This window comes from Lolium rigidum, chromosome 1 (genome assembly GCF_022539505.1).
Source record: "Lolium rigidum isolate FL_2022 chromosome 1, APGP_CSIRO_Lrig_0.1, whole genome shotgun sequence".
Classification (NCBI taxonomy): Eukaryota; Viridiplantae; Streptophyta; class Magnoliopsida; order Poales; family Poaceae; genus Lolium; species Lolium rigidum.
The window spans coordinates 148,076,754-148,089,137 of record NC_061508.1 but is presented as its reverse complement, the minus strand read 5'-3'; the positions used below and the strand labels follow the sequence as shown (position 1 = coordinate 148,089,137).

Sequence of the window (12,384 nt, the reverse complement as noted above, 5' to 3'; positions counted from 1 at the left end):
CTAACATCATTAGAAAGTGTTTTTCAATACGAATCCAACGATACTAATTACATGTAATATAACCAAGATTTTGTTGCTCAATTTTTATGGTCAAAGTTTGCCTTGAAATACGCGTGCGTCTTATTCCTTGGGACGGAGGTAGTACATTTTTATAGCTCACTATTGTATATGTTGGCTCTAAGTTGACTATAGATGACATGGCACTTAGCTTATAGCCAACAACTGGCTATACTATTGGAATTGCTCTTACATTTTCTTTCCTCTTCTCTCCTCCAACTAGACACAAATATATTATTTTAATTCTTGTAGCCAGCTGATTATGAATTATTGTACTTGCTCTGACCGCGAGAGGTTGCCTCCAATGCTAGCCTTTTGCGCTTGCCTTCAATGCTGGCCGCTTCGCCTCTTGCGCCGGTATTGATGGTGGCCGCCTACCGGTCCTTTGTAAGAGAAGCATCCGCACCAACAATTCCCCATAAGCATCGCCGTTTCCACCTCCAGTCCGCCTTGCACAACAGACTGCTGCCGCCACCCCAACTGACCACAGTGGCGGAGCCAGGATAGCAATCATGTGTAGTCAGTTTGAAACTGTATAGTCAAATACATGTATTTGTACAAATTTTTAAGTATTTTTTGCATACGTTTAGCCTGTATTTCCAAAAAACAGTGTAGTCAATTGACTACACTGCTTAAACGTGGCTCCGCCACTGGCGCCACCACCACCGCGCGCGAGGGAGATGAAGCCCTGCCACCGCTGATGCCAACCGGGCTTCGACCGACGACATAGGGGAAGGGGTGGGGAGGGGCTGGAGAACAGCGCCGCCAGGAGATAGTTCATGAGCCAAGTTGGATAAAGAATACATGCATACTTAAATACAAGCTATAAAGATTACAAGGTATATACTCATCATGGCTTATAAAAAGGCAGAACAGTATACACCGTCTGCAAGAGGGTGGCCACAAGAAGGACGACGGCAGCAACGAGGGAGATGAAGACCCAGGGATTCCTGAGGTATCTCTGTATGAAATTGGCTCGCCATCTGTTCCACCTCATCCTGCAATGGGCCTTGACCTGCCGCTGCACGTCGTGGAGCCTGCTAGACGGACTCATCACTCCTCCCTTGTTCAGCGTGTTGTTGAGCAGCTTGGCTACCTCCTCGTCGCTGCCCAGACCACACTCGATGATGTTTTTGGATCTCAGCAGCGCCACGTCCTTGGCGGAGCTGATGATGTTGTCCATGAAAATCACGTACGCCGTCACGTCGTTGCCGGCGCCGGGGTGAAGCCGCTCGAACGCCATCAGGTTGAGGAACTTCTTCTCGGTCCTGTCATCCACCCTGATCGCCGGCATGCTTAGCACGCCGCGTTCGAAGTGGACGTCGAGGAGGCTGTCGGTATCGCTCACCCTGAAATGGATCCCTGCCTCGTAGATCTCCATCGCCGAGGGCATCACGTACGCCGTCGATCCGGTGCGTTCTTGGTGGTCGCCGTGGGTGAGGCTTGTGTACAAGATGTCCAGAGGATGGAGTCCAAGGTGATTGATCCCAACCAAGTGCCGCCGCCACGGACAGAGAGAATCCAGCACCAACCTGCTCACTCCTGAAGCGTTCTATAGAAATCAGTTGACATCAAGTTAGAGCAAACACGGTCGTTGCCTTAATCTCTATATTGATGGCGAAAAGGGCGATAATATCATTGTTTTTCCAAACAAAATGAACAGCTTCATGTAATAGTTAACGACCTACTGAATCTGACTTTATCCCACTACGCAAGGCATCTTTCTTCATCATTCAACTAATGTATGGATTATTGTCAACTTGTACTAGTAATACTAGCTAACATTCTGGCGTGCTTGTTGCTAGAGGTGTACATTGCTGACCCTCAACGTCTCCAACCCTCTTTAGTTCAAACAAATGAGCTAAGTTTTCTTAAACTGATGTGATTTTTAGAAATTCAGTCCATTTCACTGAAGTAAAAAAGGTTCGCCAATTTGCACCCCTATGTATTGCACAAGTAACTCTAGCAATCATCTGACATAAACTTGGAGTTAACATGGATTATTTTATTTTTCAAAATGGAGCTACACATGGATATGATTGATGCATTTATCTTTATTATTATGTTTACGTGACCACGTTGAAAATATATTGTATTATAAAAGTTTAACAACACTAATGTCTAATGATCTGATTAATCTGCGTTACTACAATATTATACCATGACAAGAGTACAGATCTATGTCTTCTTTCATCTGATTATCGTATAAATAACTTAATGGAGAAAACATTGTCGCATGCTTTTTATTCTTACTACAAAATACGTACTAGAAAATTAACTCTTTAAACAAGCAAAATGTGTAATTAATAGGAATAGCTTTCTATGTTCTGGAGCCCATCAACGCAGATTAACATTTGATAACTGAAAACTACTATATGTGTGTGTGTGAGTTCCAACAAATATCTGCAAAAATTATGTTCTTAAAACTTCAATAGATGACATTTAGACACAATGTGGGTCTTAATTATGCAATTTTTACCACTATTTTTACAAGAACAAATTTAATATGTTATGAAAATATATTTATGACAAAATTAAAGGTACATTTTCACCTTACTAATGTAAATATTTATGTATCACTCTTCAGAGTTAGAAAATTTTGACTACACGCTTTCTCGGAAGTTATCTACTTATGAACAGGAGTATATATTTTTTCGAAACGGGGGCAAAAACTTTACCCCAATACAATAATTAAGAAAAAGTTTTTGATAAGATAGTCTGAACCGAAACCGAAAAAAATACAAGCAATTACTCTCCCGACATAATTTCACCAAAGCTCTTTGCGTCCGCACACACCCACAACCTAGCTTCCTTCTTAACCTGATCAAGGATGACTAAAGGTGGCGCAAGCTTGTTGTGAAAGACCTGGGCATTGCGTTCATTCCAAATCTTCCAAGTGACTAGTAGTGTGAGGGTAGCGATGGCTTTGCGGTTAGGCGTAAAGCTACCCGTCATGGTGCTCCACCAATGCTTTATAGAAAGACCTGCCCATTGGGTTGGTTGTATATCAGGGATGCCCAACCAATCCCGAATGAAGCTCCAAAAACAGATGGTGTAGCAACAATTTACAAATAGGTGGCAAACCGAGTCCATCGTTTGTTGGCAAAGAGGGCATAACCCACAATTTGGCCAGCCTTGGAGGCGATCTGCGGTCCAAATCCCATTATGGTGGCCCAAGCTTTCCAAACAATTTTGTATAGGACGGAGGTGATGGAGCTAAGGAATCGCACCTCATAGGCCGACTTGGCTGAGTATTGTCCACTTGCCTTTCAATTAATCTCGTCTTGAATCTCCTCACTAAGTTGCAAGTCTTGTAATTAAACCCAAAGGTCGACGCATTGTGAGAAATGTTACATGGTGAAATTATCTCCCATCTTGATTTTTCACACCCATGCACTCTATAATGCAAGGCCTGGTTAACCTTCCAAGTTTTTCTTTGGGAGATTGCGAAGATGAAGGGTGCAATATCTTTTGGTTTTCTTCCATTAAGCCAAGGATCCTCCTAAAAGGGCGTCTTGCACCCGTTGCCAATGGTGATGGAAGTGGCGGCATAAAAGATATTCATGTTTTTTCTCGGAACATGGGTTGTGGCCATTGTGGGATTGTGGCCATCTGCTTTTTCTTGATATATGATGCATGCTTTTCAGTTAGACACGGTATTTTGCACTATATTTGAACACGCCAGTGACATGCTTCGGAGTACTTGAAATTTTTCATAATATTCTGCCTGTATAAAAATGGGGGCGTTTTATTTCAGAAGCCAGAAGACGGAATTCGGCTTCTAAACTAGCAGTATCTAAAAAGCATGCATATGATATGAACACAGGACACAACATTTGGGAATTCCTATTCGTATTTAATAATTTGCTTATAACACCTGAGCTGGACAAAAATGGACAAAAGTGCACACGAACAACTTAGGGCATCTCCAACGGGGCGACCCATCCCACGCCCGCGCGTCCGGATGGGTCTAGCCGGACAAAAACCCGGCCCAACGCGGGGACGCACCGCAAAAGCGGACGGCCGCGGCGTCCGGAACGACGCAAACCCGGCCCAAATCTGGGCCGGGTTTGCGTGGCCGCGGATGGCACGCGGCGTCCTCGCGTGTCCGCCCTGTCCGCGTGGCTGGCCCACTCGTCGGTGCCCCAGTCCTATTAAATGTGGACTGGGGAAGGGGACGGTCCCTATCCAGTCCCCACTTTCCACTCCGGCCGCACGCGCGAGCTCGAAGCTTCCGCGCCGCCATGGCCCCGAAGCGCGAGTTCGAGCCGTCCGCCAATGACCACGAGGCCGGCAGCAGCCGACAAGTCGCGCCGCCGGCGTTCGCAATGGGGCCGCCGGCGCCTCCCAGACGCGAGCGGATCTACGTCACCGTAGCGGTGGCGCAGATGTTCTGGGACGCCGGCGTCCCAATGCCGTGGGGGGACGTGCACCTCCTCCACGGCTGGCACCTGAGCCCAGATCGGGTTCCGGTGCCGCCCATCCTGGCGTCAGGCCGCGCCCGCTACACCGAGATCCGGAGGCGCCGCGGTCAGCTGCCGGCGGACCTCCGGCACGACCCCGCGTACGGCGACGCAAGTCCCAACTGGGATTTGTGGTTCGAGGTGGAGCACGATGCGCGCCGGCGCACATGCTTCACATCCGCGACGGCGCGGCCTCGCGCGCAGCCGAGCACAGGCCGCTAGGCGGGCTGGCCGCCGCCCCGGCGGCCTCTACATCAACGAGCCCGCGCCCCAGCCGCAGCCGCAGCCGCAGCCCCAGGAGGAGGAGAACGACCCGGAGCTGCAGGCGGCGCTCGCGGCGTCCCGCGAGCAGCAGGACCCCGACGAGCTGGCCAAATGGCCGCACCTCCGCGCTGGAGGAGGCGGCCAGGAAGGAGGACGCCCAGGCGGACGCGTGGGCCTTCCTCGAGCTGGCGTGCCGTCAGGAGGAGGCTACGCGTCAGGCGGCGCTCCGGGAGGAGGAGCACCGGGCCGCGCGCCTGGCGGAGGAGGAGCGCCTGGCCACGCAGGCCGCAGCGGAGGAGCAGCTCCGACAGGAGTCCGCGCGGAGGGCACGGCTGCGCAGCCGGCGAGCCCGCCGAACGCGCACTCCGCCCGGGAAAGGGCGCAGTGGGAGCCCCGGCCGGAGTCCCCGGTGCCCTCCGGCGTGTCGAGCCGGAACAGCCGCGTCGCCGCCGGGGCGTCGTCGTCATCGACGCCGACGATGACGAGTACTACTGGGGGTAGTATCGCCGGCGGCCACCGTGCTCGCAAACCCTGTCTAGGGTTTCTTTTTTTTTTAGTTTAAAGCCCATATAGGGCTTTTTTTGTGTAAAAATTGCCCAAAATAGGGCTAAGTTTAATTAACCACTAGTTTAATGTTATTTTTGGCTGTTTTCCTTTTTTATTTTCATATGCGGTGCGTCCGCGCGTTGGGGGCAGCGTGCGACCCAAACGGACACGCGGACGCGGGGCGCTATCCGGGTGTCCGTTCGGCCACCCAAACGGCCCAAAACGGACGGCCCAGCGCGTCCGTTTGGGTCGCCCGGTTGGAGATGCCACGTACAGAACCGAGCATCCTTCTCAGATTGGACCAAACACCCTCCCTAGATTGCTTTCAACTACTAACAAAACAAATACGTGATAAATATGAATATACTATCCTGATCATATTCTAAAAGCAACATTGTTAGTTAATACTGTATTTGCAAGCCATTAGAAGTAGTACTATTTTTTCCAGCCACGCTGTGCTGAGGATCCTAGTTTTTCTATGATCAGAGTCTATCCATTGATTTACCAATTTGGTACAGCCAACTAGTTTCTATTTTTAGCTATTTTCACTTGATTTCATGAAAAGACCAAAATTAAAGGACTGTACTAGACAGCGAGGCCGCATGTTTTCTGTCTCGCGCGGCGGCAGTTGGCATGCGTTAATTCATCTTGGTCAGTGCTTTTTTCCTTGAAAACGGCCCATCCTCCGACTCGACAGGCACACATGGGGGCGCAGCGCCGGCAAGACTCCACAAAAAATATATTGATGTTGTTTGTTGTGTCCTAATCACCTGCAACTTCTGGCCATGCGTACGTGGAGTTGTGCCGTCGCAAACCGATTTGGGGCGCGCCAAAAAAAAATGCTTCCAGCCGTGTCCTTCAAAGTCGATTTTTGTCCGGCGCGTCCCGATATGGTGTCCGGCGCCCCGAGCCCGTCCCCATCCCACAGAGGACGCACCGGACACGCTAGACACAACGAAAAGTGAGGCGGACTCCCACATGTCGGCGAGTATTTGCATAAACCGTTGATTCACGCTTTTTTTCTCGTCGCTCCTTCCTTCCCACGGCTCCCACCCCTCCGCCGCCGCTGGACTTGCCGGCCGTTTCGGCGTCTGATCTCTTCTTAGAGTCGGCACCGTCGTCGCGGCTGGCGCTCCCGCCGGTCGTTCCACCGCCGCCGCTTCGCCATCGCGTCCCAGGACGCGGCGTCAAATCCGCCCCACCTCCGCGCACACAAGGTGCTCGACGACTTGCCAGGTAGGCACGATTGACCGCTGTTCGTTGCCTCGTCTGCCTCGGCGCAATTTTAACCATTGATTTTGCTTTAGACATGGATAGGGACGATGAGATGCTTGCCCTGCTGCTGGAGGACGAGCAAGCCTTCGACGACGACCTCCGGGAGCATTTGTTGATCATCGCGTCCCTCCAGGACATGCTTGACGCCGAGGCGGAGAAGAGGAAGATGCCGCGCCGCGGAGGATCAAGGCCGGGGAGAAAGAATCCAAGCCCCGGCAGATGATGGAGGGGCATACCATGCTACACAACGACTACTTTGCAGATGGTGCAACACATGAAGACAATTTTCAGCGCCGGTATAGGATGAGCAAGAGTTTGTTCATGAATATCCTCCACGGCATTCGAAAGTTCGACCCCTACTTCAAGCTCAAGCTCAACGCTGTAGTCGTTGTCGGGTTCTCGTCGATTCAGAAGTGCACCGTTGCCATGAGGATGTTTGCATACGGAGCACCTGCCGATACACAAGACGACTACCTTTGCATGAGTGACTCTACTGCAATTGAGTGCATGTACAAATTTTGCCGAGCTGTGGTGGAAAAGTTTGGCAAATACTACTTGAGAGGGCCAACTGAGGAAGAGACTGCAAGGATCATGGCACAAAATGCTGCCAGAGGATATCCTGGAATGCTTGGAAGCATCGGTTGCATGCACTGGTCATGGAAGAACTGCCCGTTTGCTTGGCAAAGTATATACAAAGGGTGTCATTGATATTGCAGTGTGGTGCTTGAAGCTGTGGCAGATTATGACCTGTGGATTTGGCATTCTTTCTTCGGTATGGCGGGATCACACAATGACATCAACGTGTTGCAGCAGTTTCCGGTGTTCAGCAGACTAGTGGAAGGGCATGCTCCACCATGCAACTATGAGGTCAACATGGCCACTAATATACAAAAGGCTATTATCTGGTCGATGGTATATATCCAAAATGGGCCACTTTTGTCAAAACAATCTCGAATCCATCAGGTCTGAAGAATTCCCACTTTGATACGTGACAGGAGGCTTGCAGAAAGGATGTCGAGCGGGCATTTGGTGTGCTTCAAGCACAATTTGTCATTGTCCGGTACCCTGCTCTAAGCTGATCTCACGACCAAATGTGGGAGGCGATGCAGGCTTGTGTGATCATGCACAACATGATCATCGAGGATGACCGCAAGAATCATGCGAGGACACATGTTGCTCCCTATGAGTGTGAGGGCCCTCTTGCGGAGGTTGATCATGAGTTGCCTGCAGATTTTGCTGATTTCTTCGCCATGCACGCAGAGATCCGTGACAACAATATTCATGATCAACTTCAAGCTGATCTTGTTGAGCATTTGTGGAGGATCAAAGGAAATGTCGTGGCACCTTGATCTAGCTCTATTTATTATATTTGTTTAGTTGTTTTATTGTTTGTTGTATTTTAATTTGAAAACAATCTCCGCAAACATATTTCTTCCTATGCTATATTTGATAAATGGTTGTGTGTTAAAAAAGCTTTTAAAAAATGTTTAGGGGCGGCGTTTGGGGGACGTTGCTGGGGAGCGACGTCCCCCAAATGCGGCATCCAGCGACGTCCCCCAAACGCGGCCCGAACGAAACACGTCCCCCAAACGCTCAATCCGGCGTGGTTCGGGGGACGCGACTGGAGATGCTCTTAGAGCACGGTCGGTGTCCCAAAGCGGTTTTCAAAGCACCGAATTGAACGCTTTGGAGTTTGCGCCCCTCCCTGTTCTAGGTGTTCGCTCTGCCGATGAGGTCGATGGTGCTGCGCATATCGGCGCCGTAGCGCGCTTGGAAGAAGTTCCACCACCACCATGCGTTCGTTGCCATTGGGGACCCAGGTGGGATCGGTGCGCTCCCCGGGCTTAAGGCGTAGGCGCTGGGCCCTGGCGGCGGCGGGACGCCGATCGCGTTGCCCGCCATCTTCCAATCGCCGCTGCTTGGCAGACGCATGTCCGTCAGGACATGGTAGCGCGCGCTGTATAACGCCCTCGCCTCCGCAACGGTGAGGTTGCCGCGCCCGAAACCGTTCGCGGCGAGGATGTTCATCCAGCCAGACGAGATCAGCGAGATCTGGGGGCAAGTTGTGGTGCCGCCGTCGAGATAGCGTCGCGAATGGTATGGAATGAACGAGAAGAAGAGGTCACCTTTTTATATAGCGACGACAGGCGAATCGGTAGCGGGAGTGTTGGTCGCAAAAACAACGTCGCGGATGGCCACGCGGCCATGCGCGACGAGACGCTTCACTACGTAGCTGGGAAAGCCACAAGACCATTATGCCACTTAATCAGAGGTAGACGACGGATTTAAACTTCCGTGTCAATGACGCGTTGGGCCCGCCAATCACGACGTGTTTCTGTGCTCCGTCCGGCACACCCGCTATGTGAAACGGGAATGGCCTTAGGGCATCTCCAACCGGGCGACCCATCCCGCGCCCGCGCGTCCGGATGGGTCGAAACGGACAAAACCGCGGCCCAGCGCGCGGACCCATCCCTAAAACGGATGGCCGCGGCGTCCGGGACGACCCAAACCCGGCCCAAATCTTGGACGAGTTTGCGTGGCCGCGGACGCGAAAGGCTGGTCGCTCGCGTCCTCCCTTGTCCGCCCTCGGCCCGCCCGTCTCGCCTCCCAAAACGAAAACACTCCACCGTACTCCCAAAACCTAGAGATGGCCGACGAAGCGACTGCCGCCGCCACCGCCACCGACACCACCGCCACCATCGAAGAGGAGGCACCCGCGGCCGTTGCCGCTCCTCCCGTGGAGGCGGCTCCTGAACTGGCGAAGGCCGAGCTCCCCCCCGGGCCGCCGACGAAGAAGGCGAAGGCCGAGCTCACCCCGGAGCAGAGGAAGCTCGAGAGCAGGAAGAGGGCCGACCGGCGCAGGGCGCTGGACCAACGGAAGAGGGAAACCGCTGCCGAGCCGGAGCGGCAGCGGGCGGCGAGCGGCTTCTCCAACTCCGGACGGAGGCGAAGAGCGGTCTCCTTCAAGAGCAGCGAGGCCATGCTATTTTACGGCCACCCGGCGCTCGGCCGGCCACATGATCATCCCCGGCACCGCGCGGCCTCGGTGGGGAGCTCGGCCTCCTCCGTGACCCGGCCCCTTCCTCCAAGGTCAAGCTGCCCCGCCGACCGCCCTATTTGGGCACGAAATGGGGGCGCATGGGCGGCGAGGCGTACCGGTCACGGGATGGGTCACCGGAGGTGGGCGAGTCCATGACGGGGCCGTCACCTTCGTCCATTGACCTGAACCGTGCGCCGGCGAACTCCAAAGGCCCGAAGAACCTGGGAGCAGCTGCGACGTCCGGTGCACGCCAAGCCGAGGAAATTCTTTGATGTCCAGCAGAAGAAGCTTGAGATTGAAGAGGTCAAGGCGAAGACCAAAGCTAAAGAACTTGAGCTCAAAGAGAGAGAACTTGAGCTCATAGCAATGGCAAGGGCCAAAGAGGTGGAGCTGAAGGCGAAGGAAGTTGAGCTCAAACGCCAAGCCGAGGACAACCTCATCATGAACGCCGACTTGACCAACATGAGCGAGGCAAAGAGAGCTTGGTTCGAGAAGAGACAGAAGGAGATCCTCGAGCGCCCAAATTGAGTTAGACAATCTCAATTGCAAATTTTTATATTTTTCTCAAACTATGACACATTTTATTTGATTTATCATGGTACATTTGATAATATTGTATGGTATTTGATAATATTTTATGTTTCCTATATATTATTTTATGTTTACGAGATATTATTATATATCAAAGTGAATCTGTGGCCAGAGGACCTATTTTTCAAAGAAATAGGCCAAATGGCCAAATGGCCAAATGGGTGGCCGCTGCGTTGGGCGCAGGACGCGACCCAAACGGACGCGCGGACGCAGGGCTCCGTCCGCGCGTCCGCTCGGGCACGCAAACGGCCCAAAACGGACGGCCCAGCGCGTCCGTTTGGGTCGCCCGGTTGGAGATGCCCTTAGAGCACGGGACACCGTACTAGTCCGCACCGGGTGAAAAGCCTCTTTAAAACACACGGCTGGAAACGATAAAATAGCCGGCGCGTCCTAAAAAGATTTAGGGCCGCTTCAAGTGAAGCCAACTGAAGATACTTTTACATGCTTCGAAATTTAGTGTTCTTTGCCTCTTTGCTACTACTCCAGTGCAGCTACTCGTGCAGTGGACTCCATGATTACCTCTACAGGAATCAAGAGATAAAAAGAGAGCCTACAGATCGAGCTATAGAGGGAGGGGAAAGACTCAAGGCAGGCATCGCACCTGCCGGCCCTCCACGCGCTTTTGGTTATCTTTTTCCAAAATTAAATAGCTCCCTCAAATAAGTTGTCTCTTTCGCGCATATCAACCCCACTGGCCGCCAATACTCATGTCTTCATCCGTCGACGTCTAGAAGGAAAGACATGCGTCTAGTCTAGGTCGGCATGCAACAAAACTGGCTCCTTTGCGATGCCTTGTACGCCAATTAATCTGAACCCCAGGCCGAGCGACCAATAAGACGAAACTGAACTGCTAAGAGCCTAAATCCATTTAAAATGCAGCTAGCTAAGCTTTGGTCTCGATCTCTGCGTTAAGTAGTATACAATTCTTCCTTTTCGAAAAGTAGAAAAATCATCATCGTTAATGATTAACTGGGTGGAGATCACAGATCAGGGACAGGGAGAGATCTAGAATCTAGAGAGAGAAGGGGATCGGTTTAATTAAGAAGGAAGCAACAACGAGAAATTAAAGAAGGGAGAGAAGGATAGGGTTAATTACCTGATATCTGTCATGGTCCAGAACAACTAGGAGCCTCTGGAGAAGGAGGAGCGGCAGCTGGTTCTCCACGACGACCATGTCGGACTGGATGTAGTTCCAGAGGTAGAGGTATCCGTACTTGCTGAAGACGGGGTCGTTGGGCGCGTAGTCCTCGTGCACCTTCCCCCGCAGCGCGTCCATCCTCATGGCCTCCACCAGGAAGCAGCCGTCGGTGACCATGAGCTCCACGAAGCGGTCGCTGTTCTCCGGGCCGCGCCACTCGTCGCCGAGATCCTTGTATGCGTCCTGGAGCTGCTGCGTGACCTCGGCGACGGCGGCGACGAAGTCCCGCAGCGGCTTGCCGGAGCGCTTGACGAGGTGCACCACGGCGCGGCGCTTGTGCTCCTCCATGGGGAGCAGCTCCTGGTCGCCGTGGTGGAAGGGGCCGAGCGAGACGAGCTCCGGCTGGTAGGACTTGCTGTTGTGCAGGTTCCGGATCCGCTCGGGGACGCGGTAGATGGAGTGGCGCTTCCAGCGCACCATCTCCACCGCAGGGTCGATGTTCATGTCGCCGATGGTCTTCTCCATCTCCACCACCCAGCTGCTGCAGCTGCCGGGGGACTCGGACTCCCTTGGGTACTGTACCTGGACGACCCTCAGGCCCAAGGTTGCCTCACCCATTACCTGTTACACCCAGCTGGTGGAGGATGTGGTTCTGGAATGCATAGCACTCGGTTCATCTCAGTGAGCTTTGAGAGGTCTCTATACTATGGAGAACGGAGGGGCAGGCAAGTTGCACGTACGAAATACAAGGACCACGGGCAGAGCCGGACGGGGACGTGATGGTGCCCACACTGATAGTAATAGAGATGTTGCTGATCGTCTTCGTTAAGGTATCTCCAACGGTCCGATATATTTGGGATATAAAAAAAGATGTGGTTAATTTCCGGTCGATCGGAAATTAGCTTAATTTTCGGTTAACCTAGTTTCACATGTAATTCACATTCAACTAGGAAAAATAATATGAAATTGCACATGCATCATGCGTAATTCTTGTATGCACGAATTACGAT

General features: G+C 52.2%; 1 protein-coding gene across 1 annotated transcript; it reads right to left on the bottom strand.

Moving 5' to 3' along the window:
* Positions 1-851: 851 nt before the first annotated feature.
* LOC124682888 (UPF0481 protein At3g47200-like) lies at positions 852-12,070 on the bottom strand. Its single transcript, XM_047217499.1, has 2 exons — positions 11,333-12,070; positions 852-1,609 (listed from the first exon to the last, which is right to left on the bottom strand). The coding sequence occupies exons 1-2, from the start codon at positions 11,990-11,992 to the stop codon at positions 908-910; spliced, it is 1,362 nt and encodes a 453-aa protein (XP_047073455.1). The 5' UTR covers positions 11,993-12,070; the 3' UTR covers positions 852-907.
* Between the last annotated feature and the right edge of the window lie 314 nt (positions 12,071-12,384).